At 41.4% G+C, this 27,980-nt stretch overlaps 3 protein-coding genes across 15 annotated transcripts; all 3 read left to right on the top strand.

Moving 5' to 3' along the window:
* LOC8073941 lies at window positions 1,538-9,583 on the top strand. Of its 13 annotated transcripts, none has more exons than XR_002452365.1 (9): window positions 1,539-1,855; window positions 1,979-2,098; window positions 3,251-3,294; window positions 3,409-3,546; window positions 3,727-3,805; window positions 3,920-6,040; window positions 6,189-6,274; window positions 6,852-8,947; window positions 9,245-9,583. XR_002452365.1 is itself a non-coding variant. In XM_021459382.1 (3 exons), exons 1-3 carry the CDS (start codon window positions 1,819-1,821, stop codon window positions 2,735-2,737), a joined length of 303 nt encoding a protein of 100 aa, XP_021315057.1. In that variant the 5' UTR covers window positions 1,541-1,818; the 3' UTR covers window positions 2,738-3,227. The 13 variants fall into 13 exon arrangements, 1 of the variants encoding a protein (XP_021315057.1); XR_002452369.1 differs by having other exon boundaries at window positions 3,727-4,125; window positions 4,429-6,040; XR_002452366.1 differs by having other exon boundaries at window positions 3,727-4,240; window positions 4,429-6,040.
* On the top strand, window positions 18,184-19,108 carry LOC8073940 (14 kDa proline-rich protein DC2.15). The gene has a single exon (XM_002454476.2). The coding sequence runs from the start codon at window positions 18,291-18,293 to the stop codon at window positions 18,684-18,686; it is 396 nt and encodes a 131-aa protein (XP_002454521.1). The 5' UTR covers window positions 18,184-18,290; the 3' UTR covers window positions 18,687-19,108.
* LOC8076218 lies at window positions 22,873-26,641 on the top strand. The gene is made up of 5 exons (XM_002454474.2): window positions 22,873-23,267; window positions 24,433-24,510; window positions 24,589-24,673; window positions 25,471-25,559; window positions 26,149-26,641. Exons 1-5 carry the CDS (start codon window positions 22,962-22,964, stop codon window positions 26,284-26,286), a joined length of 696 nt encoding a protein of 231 aa, XP_002454519.1. The 5' UTR covers window positions 22,873-22,961; the 3' UTR covers window positions 26,287-26,641.

Raw genomic sequence — 27,980 nt, 5'->3', positions numbered from 1 at the left:
GCGTAAAACTTTGACTACAAATTCCTTAGTTAACAAATTAGCCAAGAGTCATCCATTGATCCAAAAAATACAAAATGTGTCACAAAATATCTAGACAAATATAATGCATTATACTGGATTTCCAACTAATTACCAAGTGTTATATAAGCACCTTCAAAAAACCTTTTATATACTTCCTAATTTATAGGAATAGAGATTCGATGAAAAAATACCCTAAAAGAATCTCTTTAAATAGATGTCCAAATATAGACATCCCTTATTTTAGATTTCTTGCTAGTTAAAGATATAGAATGAGGATGACTCTCTAGATTTATTTTGTTGCTAAACTTTTTCTAAGTGTGGCTTTAATTTTATTCACCCTTAACAAACATAATAATTTACTTAAGCAACGACCAAAATCAAAGAGATAACCTAAATGACTGCTTAAAATCCCTTACAACTGATATTTGTTTTTGGGAAAACTTCCACTTCATTCATTAAACAACGTTGTTACAATCGGATTGTAGACAATTATGTAGGAAGCTAGGAGGATACAACCTAAACATAATTATCTAAAAAACAAGACGAATGTTGGGCACACAAGTGAGCTGCAAAATTTGTCGATCTTCTAGTATGGATGACCTAGAAGGAAGTAAAGCTATAGGTCATCTCCTCAATGACGTCTAGGATTGCAGTGATCTTGGACCAGTGCTTTCTTTTGTTGTTCCACAATGAAACCAACTTTTGAGAATCCTTCTCTACACTGATGTGCTCCTAGATACCTTGTGGTACAAGTCGTATGCCATCTTAAAGTACTTCTGCTTCTACCAAGAGGGCAGATCCTAGTGATTCCAACCATCGAGCCGATGCCAGAAGGAAATTTCGCTGTTGGCTCGCAGAACTACCCGTGTTGCACCCATGCTAGACTCTTAGGAAAATAGCCCATCAGTGTTGATCTTGAGGGTCCTCTCCTCCGCCACTGCATATTTGGCACCAACACCCACCCACTATCTTGCTGGTTATCGTCTAACAACTGGCATCAGGTCTCCAACGCCTATTCCATTGTTGTAAATGCGTCGATTGTCATCTTACCATGCGGACTTCACCACAAGGACCACAACATATATGAACACATATTTTAAATCTCACTTAATGTCTTAGCTACCACCAGCTAACAATTAACAACAGCGCAACTACTAGTTACCACATGGCTGGGAAGGCTAGTGGCCCAACAAGTGCCACAATCCACGGATCAACTAAAACAGAAAAAGAGAGAGGGAAAAAACTCACCGATCCAGCGTGCACGGTGCGGGTGGCCCCACTAGGGGTAAAGTTTATTTTGTCTTTAAAGGCATGTGCCCCCACTCTCTTATTCATTGGATTCGTTTTGAAAAATATACAAATATATATCTTAATACGAAACTGCTTTGAGATATGTGTTTGCACTCTTTTCAAAGCAAATCTAATGGATGGATAGGAGAATAAGGGCAAGTGTCTCAGAAAAAAAAACCATCTTCCCCCAGTGCAGAGTCTCCCGGCTCCCGGTTCCCGCCTATAAATGCAGGTGCCGCCACCTAACCTTCACTCCCTTCCAGATCCCGTTCCCACTCGCAAGCCACTGGCCACAGCCAGAGTCTCCCTCCTCCGCAACGTCGCCGCGGTCAGGTGGTGGATGCAGCAGCGAGTTCGCTCCTTCAACCGCCGGTCCAGGAGCTTCTCCCGCTCCCGCCTCGCCATCGAGGGATCTTAACCTCACAGCCATCCCTCGCTTGTTTCGTTTGAACTCGGTGCTGAATTCCTGACTGACGAACGGACGAACGCACGCAACGAGTTACCGTGATGGACGCCCCCACCGCCGCCGTTGTTTCTGTTAACGGTAAGCTATTGCACTCCCACGCGTCGTTTTTGTGTCGTTGGGTTGGATGGGGAGAAGTGTCGAGCACATGGTGTGTGCGGTTTGCTTGGTTCGTGTTGATGATTTGTTTGCGGGGCGTTGCAGGGAAGATGGGGGTCGAGGAGAGGAAGGCGCAGAAGAGCTACTGGGAGGAGGAACCTCACCGTCGAGGCCATGATGCTGGACTCCCGCGCCGCCGATCTCAACAGGGAGGAGCGCCCCGAGGTGATTGTTTCCGCGATGATGTTTTCCCCTATTATCCATTCCATTGTTTGTTATAAACTGTTAGTACTTTGTTTAGGCCTTGTTTAGTTCGTAAAATTTTTTATTTTTGGCTACTGTAGCACTTTCGTTTTTATTTGACAAACATTGTCCAAACACGGAGTAAATAGACTCAAAAGATTTATCTTACAAATTACAGATAAACTGTACAATTAGTTTTTATTTTCATCTGTATTTAATGCTCCATGCATGCGACCAAAGATTCGATGTGTTCGAACTTTCGGGATCCATCTGCTTGGATCTGGGCTAGGCAGTATGTGTCAGGCCTGGTTTAGTTCGCGAAATTTTTTGGATTTCGCTACTGTAGCACTTTCGTTTGTTTGTGACAAATATTATCTAATCATAGACTAACTAGGGTCAAAAGATTAGTCTCGTGATTTACAGGCAAACTGTATACTTAGTTTTTGTTTTTGTCTATATTTAATACTTCATGTAGGTGCCACAAGATTCGATGTGACGAGAAATCTTGAAAAATTTTGTGAACTAAACAAGGCCTCAGCCGCACTCAGCATTTGCTCCGCAGTATCACATAAGGGACACGTGTGTGGAAATAAAGGCGGATGCTTTTTTTTTTTTGGATAAACTGGTCAGCAATTTGTGCTGTTCAACACGGGTGTGCTATGATTGTGATGGCAGAGGGGTACGGAGTACGTAGATAAATGTTTTTTCTTACAGGTGATTGTGATGGCCTGATGGGAGAGGGTTACGTTGATAGATTTTTTTTCTTTCTTTTTCTTTTTTTTAAACTGTGAAAAGTGAACAAGAAAATCGCCTGCTCACTTGAGGTTGTGACAGGTCTTTTAATTTGTGATGTGAAGTATAACTAATTTCTTAGCTAAACTCTAACAAACAAGGTAAATGTTCACTTTTTTTTTAGTATCTGAATTTTGCTTGGGCTTTTACTCTGATGTAGTAAACTATACATGTACTGATTATGACCATAAGAAAAATAGTGCACTGATTATTTTCCACGTTCTAGACTAGTAGGCTGTTAAAGGAATATATAAAAAATCTGACATAAAGGCTAATATACACCATATCAAAGCTTGCGTTTAATGATTATTTGACTTTGTACCAGTTTTATTTTATTTCCAGGAACTGGGACATAAGTATGCTATGTCCACTGGTTGCTTGAAATGGTAATATTTTTTTATTTAGCAGGCAACATTTTGATTTTTAAGAGAAGGTGTTGCTGAAAGCACCTTGGCTTTTAGGGCTAGACATTCTGATATGCTTCTGGTCCTTTTCTGTAGGTCCTGTCTTTGCTTCCTTCATACGAAGGAAAATCTGTACTGGAGCTTGGTGCTGGAATAGGCCATTTCACTGGAGAACTCGCTAAAATAGCTGGGAATGTTCTTGCTCTTGATTTTATTGAAAGTGCAATTAAAAAGGTATTGAAATTTGCAATGTCTTAATATAAAAGTTTTGTACTTGCCAACTTGAAATATGATGGCCTTCATCTGATTTCTAGATGTGTGTATGGTTGATTCATTCAATTCTTTTATGCAATTCTTGCAGAATGAAAGCATTAATGGTCACTACAATAATGCATTTATTTATTTAACTCCTAGAATACCCGTTGAGATCCTCCAAGGAAGCACCGGCCACGTCTGCTGAAATGGCACCAGCCGTTTGATTGCCCATCTTGTGGTGCATGAATGTTGGAGCTGATTCAAATAAATCTGTCATCGATTACTTTGCTGTCTGATTTCTTGTGTTTGCCTGCATTTGTGGACTGCTCATCGCTGATTTTGATTCTTACAGCTTCCGCTCCGTACTGTTGCTGAGCTAAATGTATCAGCCTCATTTATTGTGATCCCTGTTCCACCAAACAAAGTGGGCTCCACACCGAGAAAAAAGGACACACCAGTGCACCACCACGTTGCTGCCAGTTTTATCTCTTTCGTCTTCGTTGGTTCGGTTCCTGTGCTCGTTTCCTCGGCGTCGTCGCTCCGGCTGTGGTCTCGATTGTTCGTGCTTCTTTCTTTGAGTTTTGTTCGCCTAGTCTGCGCTACTGCTCTCTCCTCTGGTTTTCCTCTCACTCTGGGCGGTGCCTTCTTGTGCCTCCTGTCCTGTGTTACCTCTGTATGTCCACCATACCTGTTCTATTGCGGATTCGCTTTCGCTGACCTTGCCTTGCCACGGTGGGGGCTTTCCCCTGCCATGGTGGGCTATCCAGTGGTCCTACCTAATCTTCTACCTCTGTTTCCATTATTCTATTGGCTCTGTTCTTGAGGTCTTTGTGCTCATAGAATACATTATGTTTGTTTCAGGTTTGTTTCCTTCATCTCCGTCTAACGAATCTAGACAGCCTCCGCGTGTTTGCACTGGTGGCGCTGCCAGGGATCGACGGTGTCGTCGGCTTGCGGCGCGGCGGTGCCCATTCTCGGCTGCAATGCGAGGTGGGAGGAGGCGACGCGAGGTGGGAGGAACGCCAGTGGCGATCAGCAAGGCACGCTCACGCGGCACTGTGGTGAACAGTAGGGAATTCTTTTTTGATGACAACCTATCCCTACTGTCTGTGGAACCATTTTTTCCCCTGATGCTTGGTGCAACTGATAGAAATTTTCCTTTGTTGGATAGGTTGTCATCAAAAAAGAATTCTTATATAAGTTGGGGACATAGGATGGTTATCTTGAAAGGAAAATATTTTTTTGCCTATGTGGCTCACGATGAAATTGATTTCTCATATAATGGAATATAGGCTGATGATCTCTAGTGGTCTTTTCTTGAAAGGGAAATAATTTTTTGCCCATGTGGCTCATGATGAAATTGATTTCTCATATAAGTTGGAAATATAGGCTGATGATCTTTGGCGGTCCAGGGCATGTTCATGTATATATATGTATTGTTATCTATTTATTTATCATGCTTCATCAATTCCCTGAGGTCAACATATTGCAACTTCCTCTTAGGGCTGGCAGTACACTTAGTGCTGCTAATTGTGCCTAACTAAATGGTGATATTTTGTATGTGTTACCAACTTGAATTTTTTTGTAAAGGGCGCTATTCTCAGTGCATGCCGTTGTGCCTAACTAAAGGAGATCAAATGATGCCATTTTGGGTTCATTTCTGAAGGTACTCTTGTTATCTACATTATTATTGTTTTCTTATTGTACTGAATTCTTATATAATTTTAGAATATAGCCTGCTGATTTTCAAAGGCAAAAATTTACAGTGTGTACATTTTTATGATTTTCCGAGGATATGGCTGGATGCGAGAATGAAGAGTTTTTCAGCTTCCTAGCCAAGAACTCCCCTTTCTTCTTTGTCTTTTCTTTCTTTCACTTTCTCTTGAAGGACAACAGGAGGGCAGTGCTCCCTCTACCCTTTGTATTGAAGCCTAGATTTCAGGCTAGCCAAAGGAAATTTTGAAGAGAACTATCAGGTTTTTTTTTTGGCTGTGGATGTTATGCTAAGAAGCAAACATGCTTCTGTTTGTTTGCACACTTCCATCACGAAGGAATGCAGGTAACTGTTTTTTTCATGTCTAAGTTTGATTGCAGGAAAGTGATAGAGTTTACATGCTCCTCAAAATATTGAAGTCTTTTTATGCTCTCGAATTTAACTGTATCTTACTTCCTGCTACTGCTGCTAATTCAGGGTACTTTCTGTTTGGACGATACAATCAAATTATGCTATTTAATTTATTTCAATGCCTCCTACTGACTTATCTTCAGTTTTCTACATTATTTATTGTCCTGTATACTAAAACATAAGGGCATTGTCTCATGCTTCTTCTTTTACTTTCTGCATACTTATATGATTTACGAATGATTTTGATGCCACCTTTCAGGTTCCTAATTGTAGCCGACCTCTAATTTGTGCCAGTTACAATACACTCCCGTGGCTTAAAGAATGAAAGAAGCTGCCCACCCTTTATAGGTAAGTGCCAAATGTGCTTTGATTGTTTTTAACTCACATAGATATAAATAGGTCATACTTTATTGGTATTAAAGGTTATTAATTACTTTTTGATGTAAAAAAGGGTCCGGTTCCTAACTATTTTTTTATTCTTTTTTACTCTTATGAGGTTTTTGGGTTAATGAGATATCCTCCCATGTGCTTGTGCTTGATGGATTCAGGTGCAACCTATGTGTCGCTAAGAAGAATGTAAAGGTAAAAACATGCAGCTTCAGTTACAAAATCATCTATGTGTATAGAAACTTAGTTGGTAACCCAAGTTGTGTGCCTTCTGGGTAATGGAATACGACGTACCTGCAAGTGGCAGTCACCCTCTGTTGTGCTATGTTACTTCCTCCTCTCAAGTGTTCCGGTAGTCTTTCGTTGATGTATTATCAAATTTCTTGCATCTAAATAAAAATATTAGCTCTAGCTATATTCTAGGTAGGTTCCTGCTGTCTTTTATGGTTTGCAGCAGGATAAAGCATTCCATAAACTAAATGGTTGTATTTTTTGGTACATGTACTGTCCAATGCCAAATCCTTTTGCCTTTAACCATGAGTCACATGGATTGGTTTTCACTAAATCCTCATGCATCATAACATTAACTGAAATGGCAATCTCAATATTCTACAACACGCTGTGGTAATAAGCTGGGCTCCTTTTGTGTTGGTCTTCAGCTCCCAACTTTTACAAAAACATATGTATGTCTGGCATTTACTGAGTATTTACACATCGAACTATAGCAGAACACCATACCATCCTGACATAGACTCATCGATCGATATTTCAGGCGACGACGAACAAGGATGGAATCAGACCGAAGCATGAACATTGGGTGGTAGTGATGCCTATAGCATAGGCAACCAAACTCTTAAACCCACGGCTCTCTTCCGTGTAAAATATTTCGGACGCACACCGTAAGATGTCTCTGAACACCACATGTGACGGAAATTAGCACCCAACTGTACAAACATGTTGTGTAATGTAGCGATCTAGCACCTTATGATGCTTTAGTATGTTCAACCAGACTCAACTTATACCAAACCTAATGACTACTACCAAACCTAATGACTACTACGATGTGTAGTCCTTTGTATATATAACTATATTGTCTATATTATTCTTGAATACTACCATGGCTCACTCCATGATTGCTTGTGCTCGCGCGCAAATGCGCGCGCCATCCACTAGTCCTTTATGTGTGCTTATGTGACATCCGAGGACCTGGTGCTTCCAGCTAGCTCCATTGATCTGATATTTTCAAATTGGTTATTGATGTATCTTTCAGATGAAGAGGTAATGGAGACATGCTTTGAGTAAGTAACAAATTCTAATTCCATAGTATTCCTTGATCTTCTTGCTGAGATTGTCCTTGTAAAATGAATATGTTCATAAAAATTCTGAAGGGCACCTGTTTTCTAAATGACTGAAAACACTAATAAAAAGTTATGGTAGAAGGTACTGTTTGCTGATTTATCTCTACAACTAAAAAGAGCCAAATGATATCGTCATACCCTTCTATCGGCCTGCCTCCCCCGCCGCATCCTTCCTCTCACCCATCTCGCCCAGCTATTCCCCTGCCTGCAACCACCGCAAGCGCACGACTCGAAGGTCGGCCGCACGACGCCCAGGTCCTTCTATCCCGCCCGGACAACCGCAGCTCGACCTTCAGCACCCTCACCTTCTATCCTGCCTGGACAACCACAGCTCGACCTTCAGCACCCTCACTGGAGGTCGCCCACGATGCCGCCCACCATACCTCGCTCGCTGCGGCAGCCTGCAAGCAGCAGCAACACCCCCGCCCACCCCGACTGCAAGCCTGCAAGAACTTGGCGAGGACTGGCGGCCGCCCTGACCTGCTCTTGCCTCGTCGGCCTCTCCTCTGCCAGGACAACACAGCTCCCTCCAGCAAAATTGACATGGAGCGGCTGTAGCCCTGCAGGAACCTATCAAGGTCAGGCAACCGATCCAACTCGCCTTCTGTTACCTTATCCTTGCTCTCAATAGTTCTTCTTTTTACTTTTTTTTTCTGGTCAATGCATTATTATCCCTGTGTGTGCAATTCTCCTGCTTGGCTTCTCTGGTTAGACAATAGATGATAGATGATGTCCGGTTAGAAGATGAGGCATGAATTTCTGCTGAAATCTGCGACCTGTGAAAATGGAGTGCAAGATTGAGAGTTATTGACAGTTGAAGTGCTGATTAAAACTAATTTAGGTTCCTATTTTTCCCTTTTAAAACTAACTTAGTTCTAACTTGATGGAATGGGCTCATTAGTGTAGCACGAGCAATATACTATCAAGTAAATAGCACAACAGCCAACCAGGGTGCAGGACCTCAGTTCCATTCAATATGATAGCAGCAGTACGCAGCAGGTGAACATGACAGCAGCTAATCTGCTAGCCTGTGTCTTCTTTGTTCAGTGGCACCAGATTTGTTGGCTTTGCTCACATGATCAGTGAACCTTTGTTACTTATCAGTCATTACATCATGATTGTTTAAAATACTTGCCAAACCAAAATTTAAATTTGGAGGGATTATGTTTGTATGCTAATAGATGTCTTCAGTGTGTTGTCTAGGATACCACATATCTAGAGGACAGTTGAAGAGCCATAAAGGAGGCACCAGAGTTAGACAATGAATGCTTAGAATTGAATATTTTATTACAATTCACTTACTTTTCTTGTTTTCTCCTCTTCTATATGTAGTAATTAACTAATATAGCTCATGACAACTTATAGGGGTTGGATCCATTCGGACATGGCAATGCGCACATTCCTGGACCTGGGCCTTGAGCTCTGGCGTGGATTGGGCATGAGTTTTGAACCTCTAGATTCAGCAACATCGTCTGTCTCCAGCACTGGTGTTTCTTCAATATTGGTGGTGGTAATGCTCATGCTTGAACAAACTAACACACCAGACAATATTTAGTTTTTGTAGAGACTGTATGTCAGTTTAAGCTCTGAATTTGTTTTCTATTTACATGCACTTTTTTCGTGTTCAGTATTTCAAGCATCCGTTCATGCAAATAATTGTAAACTTGATTCAGTTCATGTGCCTGCTATTAATTTCAGCAGTGAATGTTGTCAGATCTTGTGCTTGTTTCAGACCAGTGCATAAGAGGGCTTGATGGCAATACTGGTGAAAAAAATGAGATTGATCCATGGCATGTTTATTTTGTAGGTGTTCATATACCTGATCCTAGAAGCATGTGCAGCAGCAGTGGATCTGTTGTACCTTGCCTAAGCTACAAGATGAGAAGGAGGTGGTATGGAGCGAGGCGTTTGGCGTTCTGGGGAGCTTCTGCCTTTAGGCATGCACCTGCGTCACCGTTACCTTTGGAACCATGCTCTGCTTCATCCAACTCTCCCTCATCTCCTACCGCCTACGAGGCACCCCTGTCATTGGAACTCAGCAAAATGGGTATTGAGATATTTTTTGTAGCATAAAATCTATCTGTATTCACTTAGATAATGTTCGCTTGACAGAAAGTCATGGCTGAATATATTGTTCCCTGTTTTATTGTGAGAGAAAAATAATGCTAAATGGCTGGCAGATTCGGCACTATATGGCAACTATAATCCATGTTTCAATAAAATGAGCGGCTCAATAGTAAATGGCTGGCAGATTCGGTACTATATGGCAACTATAATCCATGTTTTAAAAAAATGAGCTGCTCAATTCATGTTATTATATTTTTTTAGCATTCCAACTATAATCAAGTTAGCTCTCATCTTTGATGCACTATCTGGCAAATAGTAGTGGTTATGGGTGGCCAATAGTAGTTGGGTCCTGTTTTGTTTTTATGGGTTGTTCTTCTTGACTTTGATTTCTTGATTGTTGGTGTCGACGGTTAAATTTTATAACTGCAGTAGTGTTTATTTGGTTTGGCAGTTAACCCTATACAACTTCATTTAAAAAAAACTTACACAACTTCACTTTAGCATTAGAATATAGTGGATAAATATGCAAAATCTTCGGTGGGTTGTGTTTATTCATATTATTTTCATTGAATTTCCTATGATTTCTTGTGTCATTATTTATATTCTTTTGAGATCTTGGTCTCCAAAATTTTTTCCTGGCTGAGGATTTATTACCCTAAGTTCCAGTGCCCGCAAGTTGATGCTTGGTTGGTGAGAAAATAAATTGTCAGTTCTATGTGGATATACGTTATGAGATTCTATGCATATCCGTAGCAACGCACGGGCACTTGACTAGTTATAATAAAAAATACTACTCCAAGGGAGTGAAATGCAGTGCGGCCTGTCGCTTTTGGAACCGAAAAGCATGATTGATCTCTTGTGCTAAGACATTGGCATGAAGTTCAAAAAAAAAAAAAGACATTGGCATGTGGAAGTACATTTTAATATTTTATTTTATTTTCGCAAGGCCAAACACACGCGGAACAACCAGGCGACAGCTTGTTCCGGGCTGAACATCGTCACTGTTCCCGGCTGAACATCGTCTGTGACAGGCATCTAGCGACGCCTGCGCTCACTAACACTGCAAATTCACGTTTGCTTTCACATGTCAAGTCGCGTCTGTTTCATGACTTGTCAAGATGGCAACGTGGCACCTGTCCCCGATACCTGCGATTTCCCTCGCTCCCTGTCCTCGTTTCTTATATCGGGGCTGTCTTTCTTCCATTTCCGTTCTCGATTGGAGTCACGCCTCTCCAGGTGCCGTGCACCCGACTGTAAGCTTCGTTCGCGTCCGCGTCGCCATGGAGAAAGCCAAAGGGCGAGGGGAAGCGGAGCCGGGGAACTGAGCCACCGAGGGAGCAGGGCCGTAGGAGAGCTGATGCCGATGGAGTGAGCCACAACACCACAAGAAGAAGCGTCGATTCAAAGAAGTCATAGCCGTTACTCTGACCTAGGTCTTCGTGTCAGCTGTCGCAGTAGAGGGTGGTGCGGTGGGAGTGAAGTGCGACGGCCTGCGGCAGTGGAAGGGCAGGGGCACAAAATCCGCATTCCTTGTCTCCGACTCCGCGTCGCGAGTGCGAGTTAGGAGGACGGTGGCCGCGAGTCATGGAAAAGATGGGTGATGGCGTGAGGTAGTGTAGGGTTACCAGGTGTTTTATTTGGGTTGGGCTGAATATCTTGCACTGTGCTTCTTTGGACTTGATAATCGGGTGACCTGACGGGTGATGAGGATGGGGAGTGCTATGTTACTGCCCCATTTCCCCAGACGGGGATCAGTTTTAGTCTACGGACATCCTCTAATGGATGAAATCCCCATTAGGGATCGGAGATCGAGGGCCCGTTGCCATCTTGATTCATGAGCACCAGGATTCAAGCTGGATGGACTGGATTGACCAAACATTGTTCGTTTAGCTCAAAAGCCATAACTCAAAGCAATATTCGTTAATTTATTGTGAGAAAAAAATACTAGTGAATAACAGACATTCGACAAATAAACTCAAGTGAACGAGATAATAGATGACGACCGACGAGCAGGGTGCCGACGAGCAGGGTGGTGAATGACAAACAGGTTCGACTGATTAAATGAATAAGCTAATGGATGACGACCAACCAGTGAGGTGGATGTGGAGACAGGTGGCCTGGCCGAAGCCGCAAGCTAGCGAGGCAACACGAGGAGCCTGGGCGACGACTTAGAGTTGAGTCCTCCAAGCGCAAGTCTGCGCGGCATGTGCCGGCAAAACCGCTACCAATCTTTTAGCAAAAGCCAATTTTATACATACAAATAGTGCATCTATAGATATGCATTGTCGTAAAATTTAAGATTCAAACTTGTTTTGTAAAAATTTATATGAAAATAACAAATTTTATTTTTTAGAGGAAATATATTAATATTCCAGCCTCTGCATCGATCGATGCATCTAGCTAGTCATGATTAGAGACACCACCACCACGAACCAAGCAAACTCTAATAAAAGGTTTTGATTCAAGAAAAAGGAAGAATTCAAACTCGAGAACTAAAATACAATTCTATTACTAAATCTCCAACCATGTCTTGCAAACAACTCCAAAGCAGTTGTCTCAATAACCGTGTAATCCATCTTCATGAAATGGCGATCCTCCTCCTCCTTCTGAGTAGGGATAAGGATGTGGTCCAGTAAGTTTCCCTGAAGATAACCTGCAAGTAAGATGGTGCTACTGCTTTGTCAAAAGTTATATCATTCCGTAACCAAATTGCCCAAAAATTGCAGTTGCACCTACTAGAATTTTTTATTTTAGTTTCCTATTTATCCCATCCAACCAACCTGTAAGCATACTGTGAACACTAGATGGAGGTAATAAATTAAAGGAAACATGAACTAATCGCCACACAAATTTAGCAAATCGACAATCAAAGAATAGATGTTGTATAGACATCATAATAGAAACAACACTTTCTATCTCCTTGCCACTGCCGTCTTACTAAATTGTCCTTTGTTAATATTACTCCCTTGTACAAGTACCATAATTTTTTTTGATTTTGAGAGGTAATTTCAGTTTCCAAATAAAAGTGTATAGGGTAAGGCTTCTGATGTCACTAAGGCTCTGTACATGGATTTAACCGAAAATAATCTATTTTGATGTAACTCCCACACAAAGCGATTCCTTTAGTTTGTTAATTGTACATTGGCAACGATAGCAACCACATCATGCCATGCTTGCAAATTAACCCCTACTAGGGATCTCCTGAAGGTTATATTTAACAGTGTTGTGGATAACACCGTTCTTACAGATGCACTTTTTTCCTGACAATGTTATAAAGAGCAGGAAAGATAGATTTTAGTGGACGTGATATTATTCAATCCTCCTTGACCTTCATGAGGTCAGTCCAAAATTGAGAAATATCCACGCATGTGTTGAACCTGTGTCAATGTTTTGTCCCTTAGATATTTATTCCTAAGTAATTGTTGCCAGGTCCAATCTCCATTAATCAACTTGAAGAGCCATTTATTTAGAAGGCACTTGTTGTAGACATCTAGATTTAAAACTCTTAACCCACCTTGGTCTTTAGGAGTACAAACTATTTCTCATTTAGTCAACCTATATTTCTTTCTTGTGATCATCACTCTGCTAGAAAAACCATGATCTAAAGTAATCCAACTTTTTGAGAATCTCTCTCGGTATTTTAAAAAAGAAAAGCATGAACATGGAAAGGCTACTCAAAATAGAGTTAATCAAGACTAGTCTTTTCCCCACCGGTAACAACTTACTTCTCCAACAACTTAATCTTTTTTTAAATATTTCTTCGACATATTTCCAGTCTTTATTCATGAGTTTTTTATGATGCATAGGAATCCCTAAGTAACAAAAGGGAAATGATCCCATATCACACCTAAAAAATTGTGGATACTCGAAGTGACTAATTTTGGCTGCTCCACAACAAAACAATTCACTTTTATGGAAATTGATCTTGAGTTCTGATAACTGTTCAAAAGCACAAAGTACAAGCTTTATCTTTTTGGCCCTCTCTAGCTCATTGTCCATACAAATGCCAGTATCATCTACATAATGAAGGATCAAGAGTCCCTCATCTACCAAATATGGAACAACCTCTTGGATTTGTCCCATCTCGCTAGCTCTTAAAATAAGGACAACCAACGTATCCACTACTAAATTAAACAAAAATTGAAGATAAAGGGTCCACTTGTCGCACTCCTTTCCTAGTTTGAAAGGAATGTCCTATATTATCATTGATATTTACTGCAACACTCCCTCTAGTCATGACTTTTGAAATCCATTCACACCAAGTTGGTGAGAAACCTTTCATTCTAAGAACCTATTGCACAATAGGCCACTTTAAATTGCCGTAAGCCTTGTCAAAGTCTAGTTTTAGTATTATATATTCCACCTTTCTTTTTTCTATGTAGTTCATGAGTTGTTTCATGCAAGATAACAACTCCCTCCAAAATATAGCGACCGAGGATAAAAGCTGTCTGAGAAGGTCCTATCAATTTATCTGCCACCTTTAAAATTCTATTGTTTAGAACCTTCGTAAAAAGACTTGAAGCTCACGTTACATTTAATAAACAAATAGGGTTGTATTGTTGTATCCCTGCCGCTTCAGCAACCTTCGGTAGTAGAGTGATTACTCCAAAGTTGAGGCTATGAATCGGCAATCTCCCCGCATGGAATTCATTAAAAAGGCTCATTAATTCTTGCTTCACAATATCCCAAAAAAAATTGGTAAAATTTAGTGGAAAAATCATCCAGACCAACGCCTTGTTATGTTCTATTTCAAAGACATCCATTTTGATCTGCTCCTCAGTAATGGAGCCGTCAATATCTCGTTCTGCTCCAAAACCTGAGGTATATCATACCTCACAGTCTCATCCAATGAGAAAGAGTTTTGATTATGATGTCCAAAACAGTCCTTTGTAGTAATCAGAAATATAATTCTTCAAGTTTTCATCCCTAACAATTATTCATTCTTCCTATTCTAACTGTATAATTTTTGTTTTTCTATGTCTGCCATTTGCCACCATATGGAAGTACTTAGTATTATCATCCTCTTGCAATAACTTTGTTGCTTTAGATCGTTAGAACCAGTAAATATCCTCCTCTCTTAGCAACTTAGTTAATTATCCTTTTAGATGATGTCTAAGCTCCAAATCATAGGACAAACAAATTTAATTTGCATATAAATCATAGGACAAAAATCCATTTTCTTCTATGGATAATATGCAAATTAAATTTGTTATTTTTATATAATGTGTTGCAATCTTAAATTACTATGTGACATTGCATGTTTGTAGATGCACTATTGGTATCCTATATTTTTGTGCCAGGCCCCACCATGCAATGCAGAATCGATATGAGCCACACGTATATGTATGCAAAAATATCTGATGAACAGTTCGCTAAGGGGGGGTGTTTGGTTTGGGGTGTTATTTAAGGCTTTGTTTAGATCAAAAACTTTTTGTATTTTGACACTGTAGCATTTTCGTTTTTATTTGACAAACATTATCCAATCATGGAGCAACTAGGCTTAAAAGATTCATCTCGTGATTTACAGGTAAACTGTGCAATTAGTTATCTTTTTTATCTATATTTAATGTTCCATGCATATGTCGCAAGATTCGATGTGGGGAATCTTATAAAGTTTTGGATTTTTGGGTGTATCTAAACAAGGCCTAACTATTATTGTCCAATCATGGAGGTTTGGGTGTTAAAGTTTAAATTGTATCAGTTTCGTCTTATTTAATTATTATTATCTAATCATGGACTAATTAGGCTTAAAAAATTTATCTCTTAAATTACTCTTAAGCTGTGTTTTTAGTTTTATAAATAGTCTATATTTAGTATTATATATATATGTCTAAATATTCAATGTGATGAACAATAAATTTTAATAGGACAAACCAAATGGATTTATTATTAAAGCCGGGCGTCGTAAATGACTTTGCCCTTTTTACTTTTGCAGAGTTGCACACAACACAACACACTGTCACCGATTCACGGGTCGTTGTTGTTAGGTTCCAGAAGAATTCCCACCACCACATGTGATCGGGCTCCCAGGTTATAGCGAAAATGTCTCGGCAGACGACTCGTCCACATTTCGGCCTAGTTTTTAGCTACAGTCTGTTTCTTTTCTTTTTGGTCCATCTCTTGTACTCCGTTTCGTTTTAAATTATAGATAGTTCTTTTAAATTGTCGTTCTTATAGTTAATAAAAATCCTCTAAAAAGAAGAACCAAACTATACGAGGAGCCTTTATAGGATACTAAGTTATATAGAAATAAAATTAATGCCATCCGCCATATTTTTTAACTCACAATGCCTCAAGCAAAAAAGCTCCTCTTGAGCACTGATCCTCACATCATTGCATGGGACTCAGACCCGGAGCAGTGAGGAGGTTTATTAACATAAACTATGTGATTGATTATGGATGAGTTCATGCCTAGGGTCTTATGCTAAATAAACTGGTTATAGCCAGCTTTACAAAATTATTTAGAGAGGGGGGGGGGGGGGGGGGGAGCCCAGCTTCACCTCTAAGGCTCTAAGAGCCTCCATCCGTGAAACGGAGCCAATGTGTTCTCTTAAATAGAAGCTCATGATGTTCTTGGTGGTTTTCTTTGGATTTTGGAATAATGGTCACTAGGTCTCTCTATTGGTGGTGCTATGTATGGAACTTATGAATGGATTGTGCGGCATTCAAAAACATATAGCTTGTAATTTTCAAAAAAAAAACATATAGCTTGTAGCCAGAGTTTTAGTAAGTTTTTCAGAAGACAAAACTTACATGAGAATTGTAGGTTTCCAACGAGGTTTACAAATTTAGTTAATATTTTTATTTTAAGCCCTTTAGAATTCCAAATAATGAACTACTAGATGTTTAGATAGCAAGGGTAACAAAGAATAAAACTCGTGGGATGATGTTAAAAAGGGATTGTGCAAGAAGTCGTTAAAAAGGATTGTGCAAAGAGGTCGTCGTGGCTTCCAAGTGTGGAATTGAAAAACCGCAAAAGCGAGAGAAAACACATGAAAGGCCTTGAGTTTTTTTTTCTTTGGTTTTGTTTTTTTTTTCTCAAGGAGTACTAACTTTTTATTTGACTATCCATGCCGGCTTGTACTGTGAGCCAGCACAGACGACATCGTTTTCATGCCGGCTGTGCGTGAGTGCATGATATCCGTGAGTATCCATGTTGTTCTCATATTACTCTTGTGTCCAAAATAAAAGTCATTCTTACTTCTCAATTCTTACTTCTCAAGAAGTTAGTTTTTTTTAATTTTGATCAATTATATATTAAAAATAATAATGTTTATAATATATAATTAATATCATTAGATAGATCGTTAAATATACTATCATAATAAATTTATTTAAAAATATAAATATTGTATTTATTTTCTACAAATCTAATTAAAGTTAAAAAACCTTTGACCAGCACGTAAATAAATCGACGAGATAAGAGTCAAACGCGAGCTAGGTGTGTTGTGATCCTACATGCGCTTGCGCAGCTAGCATGGCTGGTCCATGATCGTACGTCTCGATCTCTCCCAGTCGATCTCCTCCCACACTCCAGTGTGTCACGAGCACTCGAGCAGTGTGCATCACGAGGAGCCAGAGGCTGCAGCCGCCGCGGCAGCCAAGTGGCGACGCTGATGCCTCCTGCTTCTGCCGGGTCAGGGGCACACAGCGGGGCAGGCAGACCGGCATGGGGATTGGGGGAGATGTGGCCCATTGCCACTTTGGCAGCACAGCCGGCGCGGCCCACGAGCTGCGAGCCTTGTGACTGCCATTCTAGCTTGTTGCCACAGCACACAACGTTTCACGGCCGTCCATGTGAACGAGCACATGCATGGGTGGTGCCCCTGCGTTTGCAAGTTGCATCGGTTACCTGCTGCGTTTGCATGTCGCATTGGTTATTACCTCCCGAGTCATGCTGCACTGTTGCTGTACATTTTTTAGTGTTGGAGTGTAAGGTCTTGTTTAGTTCCCAAGATTCCCCGTCACATCGAATCTTGCGACACATACATGAAACATTAAATATAGACGAAAACAAAAACTAATTACGCAATTTACCTATAAATCGCGAGACGAATCTTTTGATCCTAGTTATCTATGATTGGATAATATTTGCCACAAACAAACGAAAGTGCTACAGTAGCGAAATCCAAAAATTTTCCCAAACTAAACAAGGCCTAAGAGAATTACCCACCTCTTCCAACGTTTTAGGTCTTAAGTTTAAATTTTGACTAGTCACCTCTTCCAACGTTTTAAGTCATTCCAAGAATCTTGGAGAGTCAAACTTTTATAAGTTTGACCAAATTTATATGATAAAATAATTATTATTATGATACTAACTAAGTATCATTAGATTCTTTCTTAATTATATTTTCATAGTATACTTACTTTACGTTACAAATCTTAGTATTTTTCTCTATAATTTTGGTCAAACGTGAAAATGCTTTGACTCTCTAAGATTATTAGAATGACTTACAATTTGAGATGGAGGGAGTAAAATGTTAACTCTCGAGTCTTGATTCTTGAAATAAGGCTTCAATTTACGGAAACAAGCAGGCCGTAAGAGACACACGTCGCTGCAATGTTGTACTTTTGTTTTGGGGTATATATTGTTCTATAAGTCCCGGAAGTGGTATATAGTTACAATGAAGTAAATAGGATTTTCCCAACTTCTGTTTCCATTCTTTCCCTATAAATACCCCCTCCCTGAGTTTTCCAATCCATCAGTTGCACCAGCGCTCCTCCTAGCCCTAGCTAGCCTACCAGTGCGCGCAAGCTAGCTGTTTGGGGTTTTCAGCCGCCGCGCCATGGCATCGTCCTCCAAGCCGGCCTTGCTCCTCGTGGCCCTCAACCTGGTCCTCTTCACGGTGGCCAACGCCTGCGGCGGCGGCTGCCCGACGCCACCAACGCCACCAACTCCGACGCCGCCGTCACCTTCAACCGGCGGCAAGTGCCCCAAGCACGCGCTCAAGCTCGCGGCGTGCGCCAACGTGCTGGGCTTCGTCAGCGCCGAGGTCGGCCACCCGCCCGCCGAGCCTTGCTGCAGCATCCTCGGCGGCCTCGCCGACCTGGAGGCCGCCGTCTGCCTCTGCACCGCCATCAAGGCCAACGTGCTCGGGATCACCGTAGACATCCCTGTCAAGCTCAGCCTCATTGTCAACTACTGTGGCAAGAACCTCCCCAGTGGCTTCATATGCGCCTGATGATATTCTTCTCTGATAGCGGAGCGGGATGACGTACTTCACATGCATGCAGTGCTCTGCATTGCATTGGCTTTCTCCTACCGTTTTTCTTTTGTCTGCTTTTGCTTTGTCATGTTGGTTCCAAATGTACAACTACTCTAGACAATCAGGTGTTGTGAGTCAAATGTGTGTTTTACTACTGCCTTAATTATTTGCGTATCTGTTTTTTTGGTTTTGATTGATCATCAGTGCTTGTTTTTTTTTCCTTTTCTTTTTGACTGAAGCGTGCCTATTAAATATGGAGATTATTTTCCAAGGTCTAGGCTAGGAACTGCATGCAGTGCTATTGGTGTATATGTTTCCTGTACATTTGTCCGTTACTGCTTGTAACCCTCGATTCCAAGGAAACTGTATGACCTTGCTTTTAATATTTTTAATATTTAGAGTTTGTTTGAAACATAGGTTTTTTTTTTGGACAAGCAACGGGGGAGAGACGTTCCCCATCTGATTTTATTGACCCAAAACGGCCCGCAGGAATTATACGGTCATCATGCGGAAATTTTGCAGAAACCAGTTTAATAATAGTATATAGCAAAAGCTAGCCTAAGAACTCGAAATATATATTTTTTTGCGTTCTAAACATGCTCTGTGTCTGCTTTAGAAGTCGAGGATTGATAAAAATCTACAAAAGGTTGTGTACTGTGACCAGTTTTTTTTTTTGCAGGGTATGACCAGCTATTATTGGTAGTATCGTCAGATATAATGTCCTTCATCTGTAAAACATTTTCTTCTTGTTGTCAATCATCACTTGCAGTGCCTCTTGTAATTTGACAGGGGCTCCATTTTTTTCAGCCTTATTGTTAGAATGTATATTCTCCCGTCCTGTGTGTGATCTTTTTCTTAGTCCCTGTGTCAAAATAAACTTACAAGGATAAAGGTAATTTTGAGCAGACGACATAGATAGCCATATGAACTTGTGAGAGACCAATATGTATGCCAATAGTTAAAGTTAAAATTAGCTATGAAACGATGTATAGAACCTCTCCAAGTTCGAAATTGTACTAAGTCATCAAACGTCTTCGAGTTTGACCGAATTTATAGAGATTCATGGAGACATTGCCTATACTCCGTATATGCAGGCCGCCAGGGGCAAAGCTACATGTGTGATTAAGGGGTGCAAATGTACATCCTAAAAATTATAAAAACAGTGATTAGTTCTAAAATTTCATCATATATATATATATATATATATATATATATATATATATATATATATATATATATATATATATATATATATATATACCCCATGAAAGATGTCTACGCAACCATAAGCTAAGTGCACCTCCTCTAATTTGCTCTACCATCAGCACTACATGTCGTGAAAGGCTTGACTATTGTATAACACCACGTAGCTTGTCCATTGACATGCCACTAATTTTACGAGCAAACAAATTAGGCCTTGTTTAGTTTAGAAAAAATTTTGGCTTTGGCTATTATAGCACTTTCGTCTGTATTTGATAAATATTGTTCAATCAAGAACTAACTAAGTTTAAAAAATTGTGCAATTATTTTTTGTGTTTTTTGAGGGAACAGGAGGGGTAGAAAAGCCCCTACTGGAAATATATTAGAGCAAAACAAAGGTTCGATGTGACAGAAAGTCTCAAAAAATTCAATAATACAATGCAGCACATACATGCTCAGCATTGTTTATCTAGACCATCCAAATGTGTTCTGAGATTCGTGCTGCTGCACTTCTCTCAACTGTGTTTACACTTGTCTCCACTGTTTCACATATCTTGATACATATTTAACGGTGTAGATAAGCAATACCCAGCGTATAGAATATAATGCCGGGCTGATGAAGTCGCTAGAAGCGTTCACGTGTTGGCATGACGACGATCATGTGAGACACAGCCCATCATGCGCAGGCCTTCAACCTGAAAACCAAAAAGTTTTCAAGATTTCCCGTCACATCGAATCTTGTGGCACATGCATGAAACATTAAATATAGACGAAAATAAAAACTAATTATACAGTTTAGCTGTAAATCACGAAACGAATCTTTTGATCCAAGTTAGTCCATAATTAGATAATATTTGTCATAAACAAACAAAAGTGCTACAGTACCGAAAACTTTTTACTTTTCGCAACTAACAAGGCCGCAAGCACACCAACCTCTCGTCCTGGCGGCGGGACCAGGGGGCGCCCGCGTACAGCGCACTGGCGCGCGCGCAGTAGGATGTGGTCAGTGGGAGCTCACCACCTATCCGAGCGCGCCGGCACGCATGCAGCCAGTGTGCCAGCAGGTCCCTCGTCCCTGCAAGACAGACCTCGATGTGTTGAATCCGTACCCTGCACTGCACCTGCACCCTGCATTCGGCTCCACTCCAGCCGTCCAGCCCAGACTTTCGCTGGTCGCGTCGCTAGCAGTTTGGTGCCCGTGACCGCGTGCGGGTCCGTCTGATTTTCACGTCCTCGCTCACAACGCTATGGTAATATATACTCTATATTCGTACCGATCAAATTTTCCTAAATTTAACTATATTTATAAAACACACGCTATCTCTGTTAAACTTTAACAAGAACAAAACACACGCATCGGGATAGGGAGTAGGCGGCATCGAGAACGGGCGGCGTGGTGCCTGGCAACGGTGCGCACGATGTAGCGGCGCCTCCCAGCCTCTGGCTCGTGCATGGTGCGGCTACTGCTCTATGGCGTGGGAGCGCAACACGCGGGGGCGCGGCCACAGATCTCGCCGGGCGATGGCGGTGGCGGTGCCTGGCGCGCGGCGGGTCTCCTGTGGCGCCCGCTCGCCCGCCGTTCTTCTTCTTCTTCTTCTGGGCGCGGCTCAGGGGGGGGGGGCGCCCACCTCTTATTTTTCTGGGCACGGGACGGACGTCAAAGGCGCACAGAGAGCTGCATGGCTGCAATCCTGCTCAGTGGATGGCTGGCTGCATCCCGTTGCGACTCATGTTCTTCCTTGCCCACACCTCGTGAGCACTCGCCCATGTCGGGACAGCAAAGGCAGCAATGCCCCGGTGGCCGTGGCAAAGCCGTCGTCCTTGTGGGCTTCATCGGCAAGCTCGGTGTCTTGGACCGCGCCTTCGCCAAGTTCCTCTGTGACGAGCAGAAGGCCTTGAAGGACCGAAGATGGGAGCTGTGCTCTCGATTTATTATTATTGATCTGAAAGAGGCATCTTTTTTTTCGGAGACCTAATTAAAGACACAGACACTCGTAAGTACATATTCACCCTAGTAACGTACGCACGCACACTCTACCCCTATGAGCACTACCGAAGAATCGAGTTGGACTGGTAAATCTTGAGTTTGATGAAGTCACTACGTGCGCCTTTCTCGACGGGTATGTCGTCTAGCACCGAAAGCATAACGCTATTTAAATCTTAAAATAAATATAGAAAAATACAAGCACCCATATCAAATCAGTGACTTAAATCTGAGTGGACAAGTTCCACTAAAAAAAACCTAACTAGCTGGGTTTGAAATAGTGGGCATGCACCGACATTGACAACAATGCATCGATTTCATGGAGTGGGCTCTAGGTGCTCGCTGCTTCTTTGGTTGGTGATTTTTATTAGCGGTCGCCAACCGAAAACTGTGCTAAGGGAGGCCATTTAGGGCATGATGATTTCGGATATTTTAAAATATGAAATCTGAATTGAAATATTTGCAAGTTATGTCAAATATATTTGACTAAATTTAATCAATTTTGTCTACGTACAATGTAAATGTCTAATTCCAAATCAGGGGTAAAATCACAAATATGCATAACAAATAGGGGCAAAATCACATGGGCATTTCTATCCTTGTATATAAAATTTAACACCATTAGGGGAGGATGATGGAGTAGGGGCAAACTGGTGCTTCGTTTTGAAATCACAGGGGTAAATTTACATAGTAAAAAAACAAAGGCAAAATCATAATTTTGATACAAAATAGGGGTAAAAAAATGCAAAAGCCCCTAAATATTATTATTTTAATATAAATTTAATCAAACTTTGAAATGCTTTGACTCTTAAAAAAATTAGAACCACTTATAATTTGGGATGTAGGGAAAAAAAAGAACATACTTTTTTTTTTAGATTTAAAAAAGGACATACTGGATGGTTTTGCCTTTGCTCCAAAATGGCTTCAATTGGGCCCGGGCTCCGGTTTTGACATCAAGCCTCCATAGCCCGTTAGAAGGCAGGTCGGCCTGCAACCGGTTTCTACAACCGCAACAGGACGAGTGGACGACTCGCCTGTCGCCTCCGACGACGCCAGGTCCGGCAACCATGGGCGCCGCGGCGGCCGACCTCGAGGCGCGTCAGCTCCGCATCCTCGGCCGTATTGCCGACCTCGAGCTCGCCGTGCAGCAGCACCGCCTCGGGGCGCTCTCCGTCTCCGCCGCGCCCTCGGAGAACGGCGAGGCCGACGCGGGGGCCACCGAGGCGCGGCTCTCGGCCCTCCTGGCCACGCGCGGCGTGCGGGACTTCGCCTTCCGTCGCGTTCCCGCCGACTACTACGACCGCTCCCTCGAGGAGCGCCGCAGCCTGCTCCGAGCCGACTCAGTCGCCCAGCTCTGCAAGAGCATCGTCATGGTATGGCTCCGACCCCTCTCCGTTTCCTTGCGGCTGTTTCGTCGAGCACTGGACCTGCCTAACTGCTAGGTTGAATACAATTACGTTAATGTAGTATTTTTTATAGCCATTTTTGTGCGCATAGGATAGCTTGAGTAGGATAATTTACTGATGAAGTGATGATTGTTCCTATTGATTATTGAACAATGAATCGCGTACTCTCTGAAGGTTGCAAATAGTTGTGTTGAATTTGTTTGTGTAAATAGTACCATAGGCGCAATTGCTATAGTTAGTTACTGTCTGAGTAAAGATCATGTGTTATGCTAGTTATTGTCATGGCACTGTAACTTGGAGAGTAATTTGATTTAGTGGTACTATGGACTATGGTATCCTGTTGAAGATTCGAAATAAGTACATAGCTGCTGTTTCTCAAGATTTCATTGCATGTAGGCTGATGCACAGCAGAGTTTGTTGTTTTATATGCGACTATGTTATGAGCTATGACAAGTTGCAACAAAAATTGTTATGGCATTTCTAGCTTATATCAGAGAAATCAGCGCTAAGCTTATCAGAAGCAGTTTTTTTCCCTCCGAAATAACTAGCACTGTCTATAACACGCTTATATCCTGTATAGGATATTATCTGAGTCTATTTCCCTTGATTTTTGGTGCAAGTAGATGTTTGCTAATTTGTTGATCACATTTGATTGCAAAATGGCATGGATTCTTTTAGAGGCCATTATCTGCAAACGCCTCAAAGTTTGAGGTGAAAAACTTCCTACTTTGAACATTAAGGACAAACCAACATGCTTGTGTGCTTCATGAGATTCTTTTAGAATTTTCGCTTACTTAAAGTATTTGCGGAACAGAAACTTTTTTTAATTGCATTGGGCTTATTTAAATTCTACAGTTCTTTGAGAATCAGAGATGCAATCTGAGAAGCAGTGGGGGCATCACTACTTATCAGCTTTAATGAAGTGGCTAAACACAAAACGAATACTGTTTTATCTTGGGAAGGACATGCTTTGAAGCATAGAACTACAGTTTTATGATCCTGCCTCAAAATCTTTTTTCTCGAACAACATAGGAGAGCTGCACATCATTTCATTAAGAAGATTCTGCCTCAAAATCTGATAATGATCCATCTTTAACATTAGTTGTGATGAATTCTGTCCATCTTTTATTAGGTGAACACCCAAGCTGCTGCAGATGTTGTTGATTGCAGCAATCCAAAGAATTCAAAATACTATGTCATTGTTGTTCAGGTAAGCTTTAAGATATCAATGTACCATTTAAAATTCATATACCTCGTATTTATACTGACATGATGTATATTTCTGTAGTATAATGCACGCCTTAATGCTGAAAACATCAAGAACTTCCTGTATGAACTAAATGAGAAGCAAATACCCAAAAAGAGATTTAACAGTAAGATTCTTTTACAATGTATTGAAGTTCCTTTTTTTTTTTTTTTTGTGTGTGTGTGTGTATGTTTGGGGGGGGGGGGGGGTGGGGTGGGGGGTGTAACTGGTAAGTAACCTGATATGTGTACAATGCTCCCTCGGCTTTTTATCAGTGCATTTAGGTGGTGTATCTCATTTTTATGGCTGACTGCTACGGGAAAGCACTTTTTCTATGTGGATGATGGTCTCTACGTAGAGCTCCTTGGTTCATATATGGGAAATTATTATAAACAGAAATTGTCATAAAAAAAAGAAATGTACTACAAATTGCAACGAGCTGATTACAGTGATATTCTTGATGGATTTAGAGTCTTAACATTGACAATGAAAAGATGTTGAATGTGCTACTAACACATTTCAATAAAGTTTTAGCTTTTACTTCCACAACAGGCGTTGTGTGTCTCTATTCCTGGCCAAATTGCAGGCTATTTCTTGTGCCCTTTACTTTATTGTTGTTGGTACTATGAGGAACTGACCTAAACCTGTTGCCGGTGAACAAGTAACCGGTTCACTACTGATTTCTGAAACATTGGTGCATGGCATATTTGTAATAGGCGCTGAAAGAAAATTCCTTGGCTCTAACTGTTTTCTTCATTATGCCATTGTAATTCTGCTTCTTCTTTTTCTATTTAAACATTTTCAGTGTCTATGATAAGCAGTGGCTCTTACCATAGTTTAGGTGATTTGAATGGCTGCAGGCAGCAGGCCTACTATTGCTGTCATCTGAAAACAGCCTTGCTGTTTACTTTTTGTTTGATGCAGTGAGGTTGGCACCAGAAGAGGAGTCGCACAAACTTACTGGGTTTGTGCATAACGCTGTCACTTGCATTGGGATGGAAACAAACATACCGGTAATGCAAATTTGTATTTACATTGCAGCTATTGAAGCATGTACATTGCAAAGATACAGCTATTAGGTTTAGATTAAAATTGATAGATTTAGGGTCCGTTTGTTTTTGGGCTGGAATGGCCTAGAACCATTCTAGGCCTGGAATCATTCGACATTTTGTACTGTGCTGGAAATGATCCGGGCCATTTCAGGCTGGGAATGCCTAACCGAATGGGTCCTTATGTGTGACAAACTGTGTATGTTGCATATCCATACATGACATTCTGTAGTAAACATCTCTTTAGCTTTTCCAATCCTACAGGTACTATCCTATTCCAATCCAATTACATAAGAGTAAATGAATGGTAGCAGTAGGCCAGTAGCAAATAGATAGATGGTCCTACTCCAGTTACATAAGAGTAAGTGATGCATAATATCAATAACCAATAGTTAGAAGGCTTGAGCACTCAGCTGTGTGTATGGAGAAAACATCTTTTCAAACTGATGCTTTCAGTTATTCTTATGCAACTTGCTTAAAATGCACGTCTTATGCCTTATGAGTGAACTCACAAAGTTAGCAAGGTACCTGATGCAAAAAGTTTCCTCCACAGGTTATCATAGACGAAGCTATCACCAAATTGGATGAGGATTTCTTCTGGCTGGGCGGTGGAGAAGTTGACCTCAAGCTCGGGATGCGAACCTCACAATTCTTAAGTGCCTTTAGTCCATTCGTGGTGAAATGCAGCTGAATCTGGTGATAGTCGTACAACCTAAGAGAAGCTTCTGATTCATTTTATTTCTACCGAGCCTCCATCCACCCATCACATGGAGGTACACCACAATACAAGTAGGTTTTGCTTGGATCTGGGGTTTGGATGTCTGTCTTTTTTGGAACAGCCTATTCCTGCTCAGTTGCTCGCCACACATTATTTACAGCTGATTGTTGTTAAGATTGATGTGGTGGAGGGGACATTCTTGGGAAGATTGAGATATTTGCCACAACTAGGCATATAGTAATACTCTTTGTAGTTCGTGCCTAAAATTAACACTGGTTACTCGTTTGGTGGTTCGGTAATGGTAACTTATCAGGAAGCTCTGCCGACACTAGTTCTCCACTGTTATTTCATCACATCAAACGATATACGAAGATCATGCATACTCTGTGCGCGACAATAGAGCAATCAAAAGTGCAACTCCACTACATACGAAGGGAGATGAAATTAAAGCTTTAGAGCTGTTGTGAACTTTTGTATTCTGTATTAACTTGAAATTCCCCTTCCATTGTTCTTATGAGCACGGAACAATGGAACTTGATCCTCGGTCCTCGATCTTCCTATACAACAGCACAAGATGTGCTGATCTCAGGCAGTTGCCAGAACTGCTAACAGTGCTGTATATCAACGTTGACTAGGATATCCCAGCAGTTCTTCAAAATCCCCGTTGTTGTGGCTTGTCTGCCTGAAGATGCAGTGCTGCGCGCTACCTGTTGTGAACAGCCGGTGCCGGGTGCGCATCTAGGTAGTCCATGGCTACTAGGGTTTCGGCGGTGTACGCGGCGGTCATGTTACTTCCTACTAGCTCGCTGTTGGAACCATCAGCTCCTAGCAGCGACCGCTCTCCAATGCTCGGCCTCACCTACATATATAAAGATAGAAAAGGCTTTCCTATTTCACTTCCTTGCAAAATGCTGTGCAATGCCAAACGCATTTACATGCGGCATACCTTGATCGCTTCGACTGCTTTTGACAAAGAACCTCGACAGGAATCACCTGCAGATCAGACAACTGTGTCTATGAATGAATGCTCATCAATGAACCAAAAGGGTGTCTAGCTACAATAAGTTTGTGCACACGCGTCTCGCGCGCTATGGGCAATCTAACAATTCTTGCAATTGTATGGTTCGTTTTCATGTTTCATTCGAGGTATATTCAAATGTCTACGGCTAATTAACATACATTAATTAAACAACTTCATCACAAGGGTCGTCGAGATCCTACCAAACATGCATATACACCATGGATGAACGTCGTGTATATATATATTATATAAAGGGAAAGAGAAGAAATATTGAAAGGTAACTGGACGACTAGGGTCACACAGTGATACATGACATTCTCTCATCGGTTGTGATGTGGGGTGTGGGTTCTAGGTTGAGCGTAATCCAGATGGATTCCCTGATCACCGTCATGCCCATGATGCTGAAGCTGTCGCAAAACCCTAACCACATGCCTAGCATTTCTAGCTACTCCACCTGATGATGCCACTTCCTTCTTCGCCGCAGTCGTCACCCCTTCGTTGACCAGCATTGATGCATCCACTTTGCTTCCAACGGGAATCTCCGATGAAGATCTAACATTCCCCTTGCCAGCAGCACCATCTATCACACCCTATATGGAACAGAGAGGTAGAGGAAATGAAAAGAAAACGATTTGAAATTACAAGT

This window comes from Sorghum bicolor, chromosome 4 (assembly GCF_000003195.3).
Source record: "Sorghum bicolor cultivar BTx623 chromosome 4, Sorghum_bicolor_NCBIv3, whole genome shotgun sequence".
In the NCBI taxonomy this organism is placed as follows: Eukaryota; Viridiplantae; Streptophyta; class Magnoliopsida; order Poales; family Poaceae; genus Sorghum; species Sorghum bicolor.
This window is presented reverse-complemented; position numbering and strand designations above follow the sequence as displayed.

Coding starts and splice junctions, on each gene's coding strand:
- LOC8073941 (XM_021459382.1), top strand. CDS start 1,819: ATGGACGCCCCCACCGCCGCCGTTGTTTCTGTTAACG. Junction 1,856..1,978: donor CGCCGTTGTTTCTGTTAACG/GTAAGCTATTGC, acceptor GGGGCGTTGCAG/GGAAGATGGGGGTCGAGGAG. Junction 2,099..2,591: donor ACAGGGAGGAGCGCCCCGAG/GTGATTGTTTCC, acceptor TACTTCATGTAG/GTGCCACAAGATTCGATGTG.
- LOC8073940 (XM_002454476.2), top strand. CDS start 18,291: ATGGCATCGTCCTCCAAGCCGGCCTTGCTCCTCGTGGCCCTCAACCTG.
- LOC8076218 (XM_002454474.2), top strand. CDS start 22,962: ATGGGCGCCGCGGCGGCCGACCTCGAGGCGCGTCAGCTCCGCATCCTC. Junction 23,268..24,432: donor TCTGCAAGAGCATCGTCATG/GTATGGCTCCGA, acceptor ATCTTTTATTAG/GTGAACACCCAAGCTGCTGC. Junction 24,511..24,588: donor ACTATGTCATTGTTGTTCAG/GTAAGCTTTAAG, acceptor ATATTTCTGTAG/TATAATGCACGCCTTAATGC.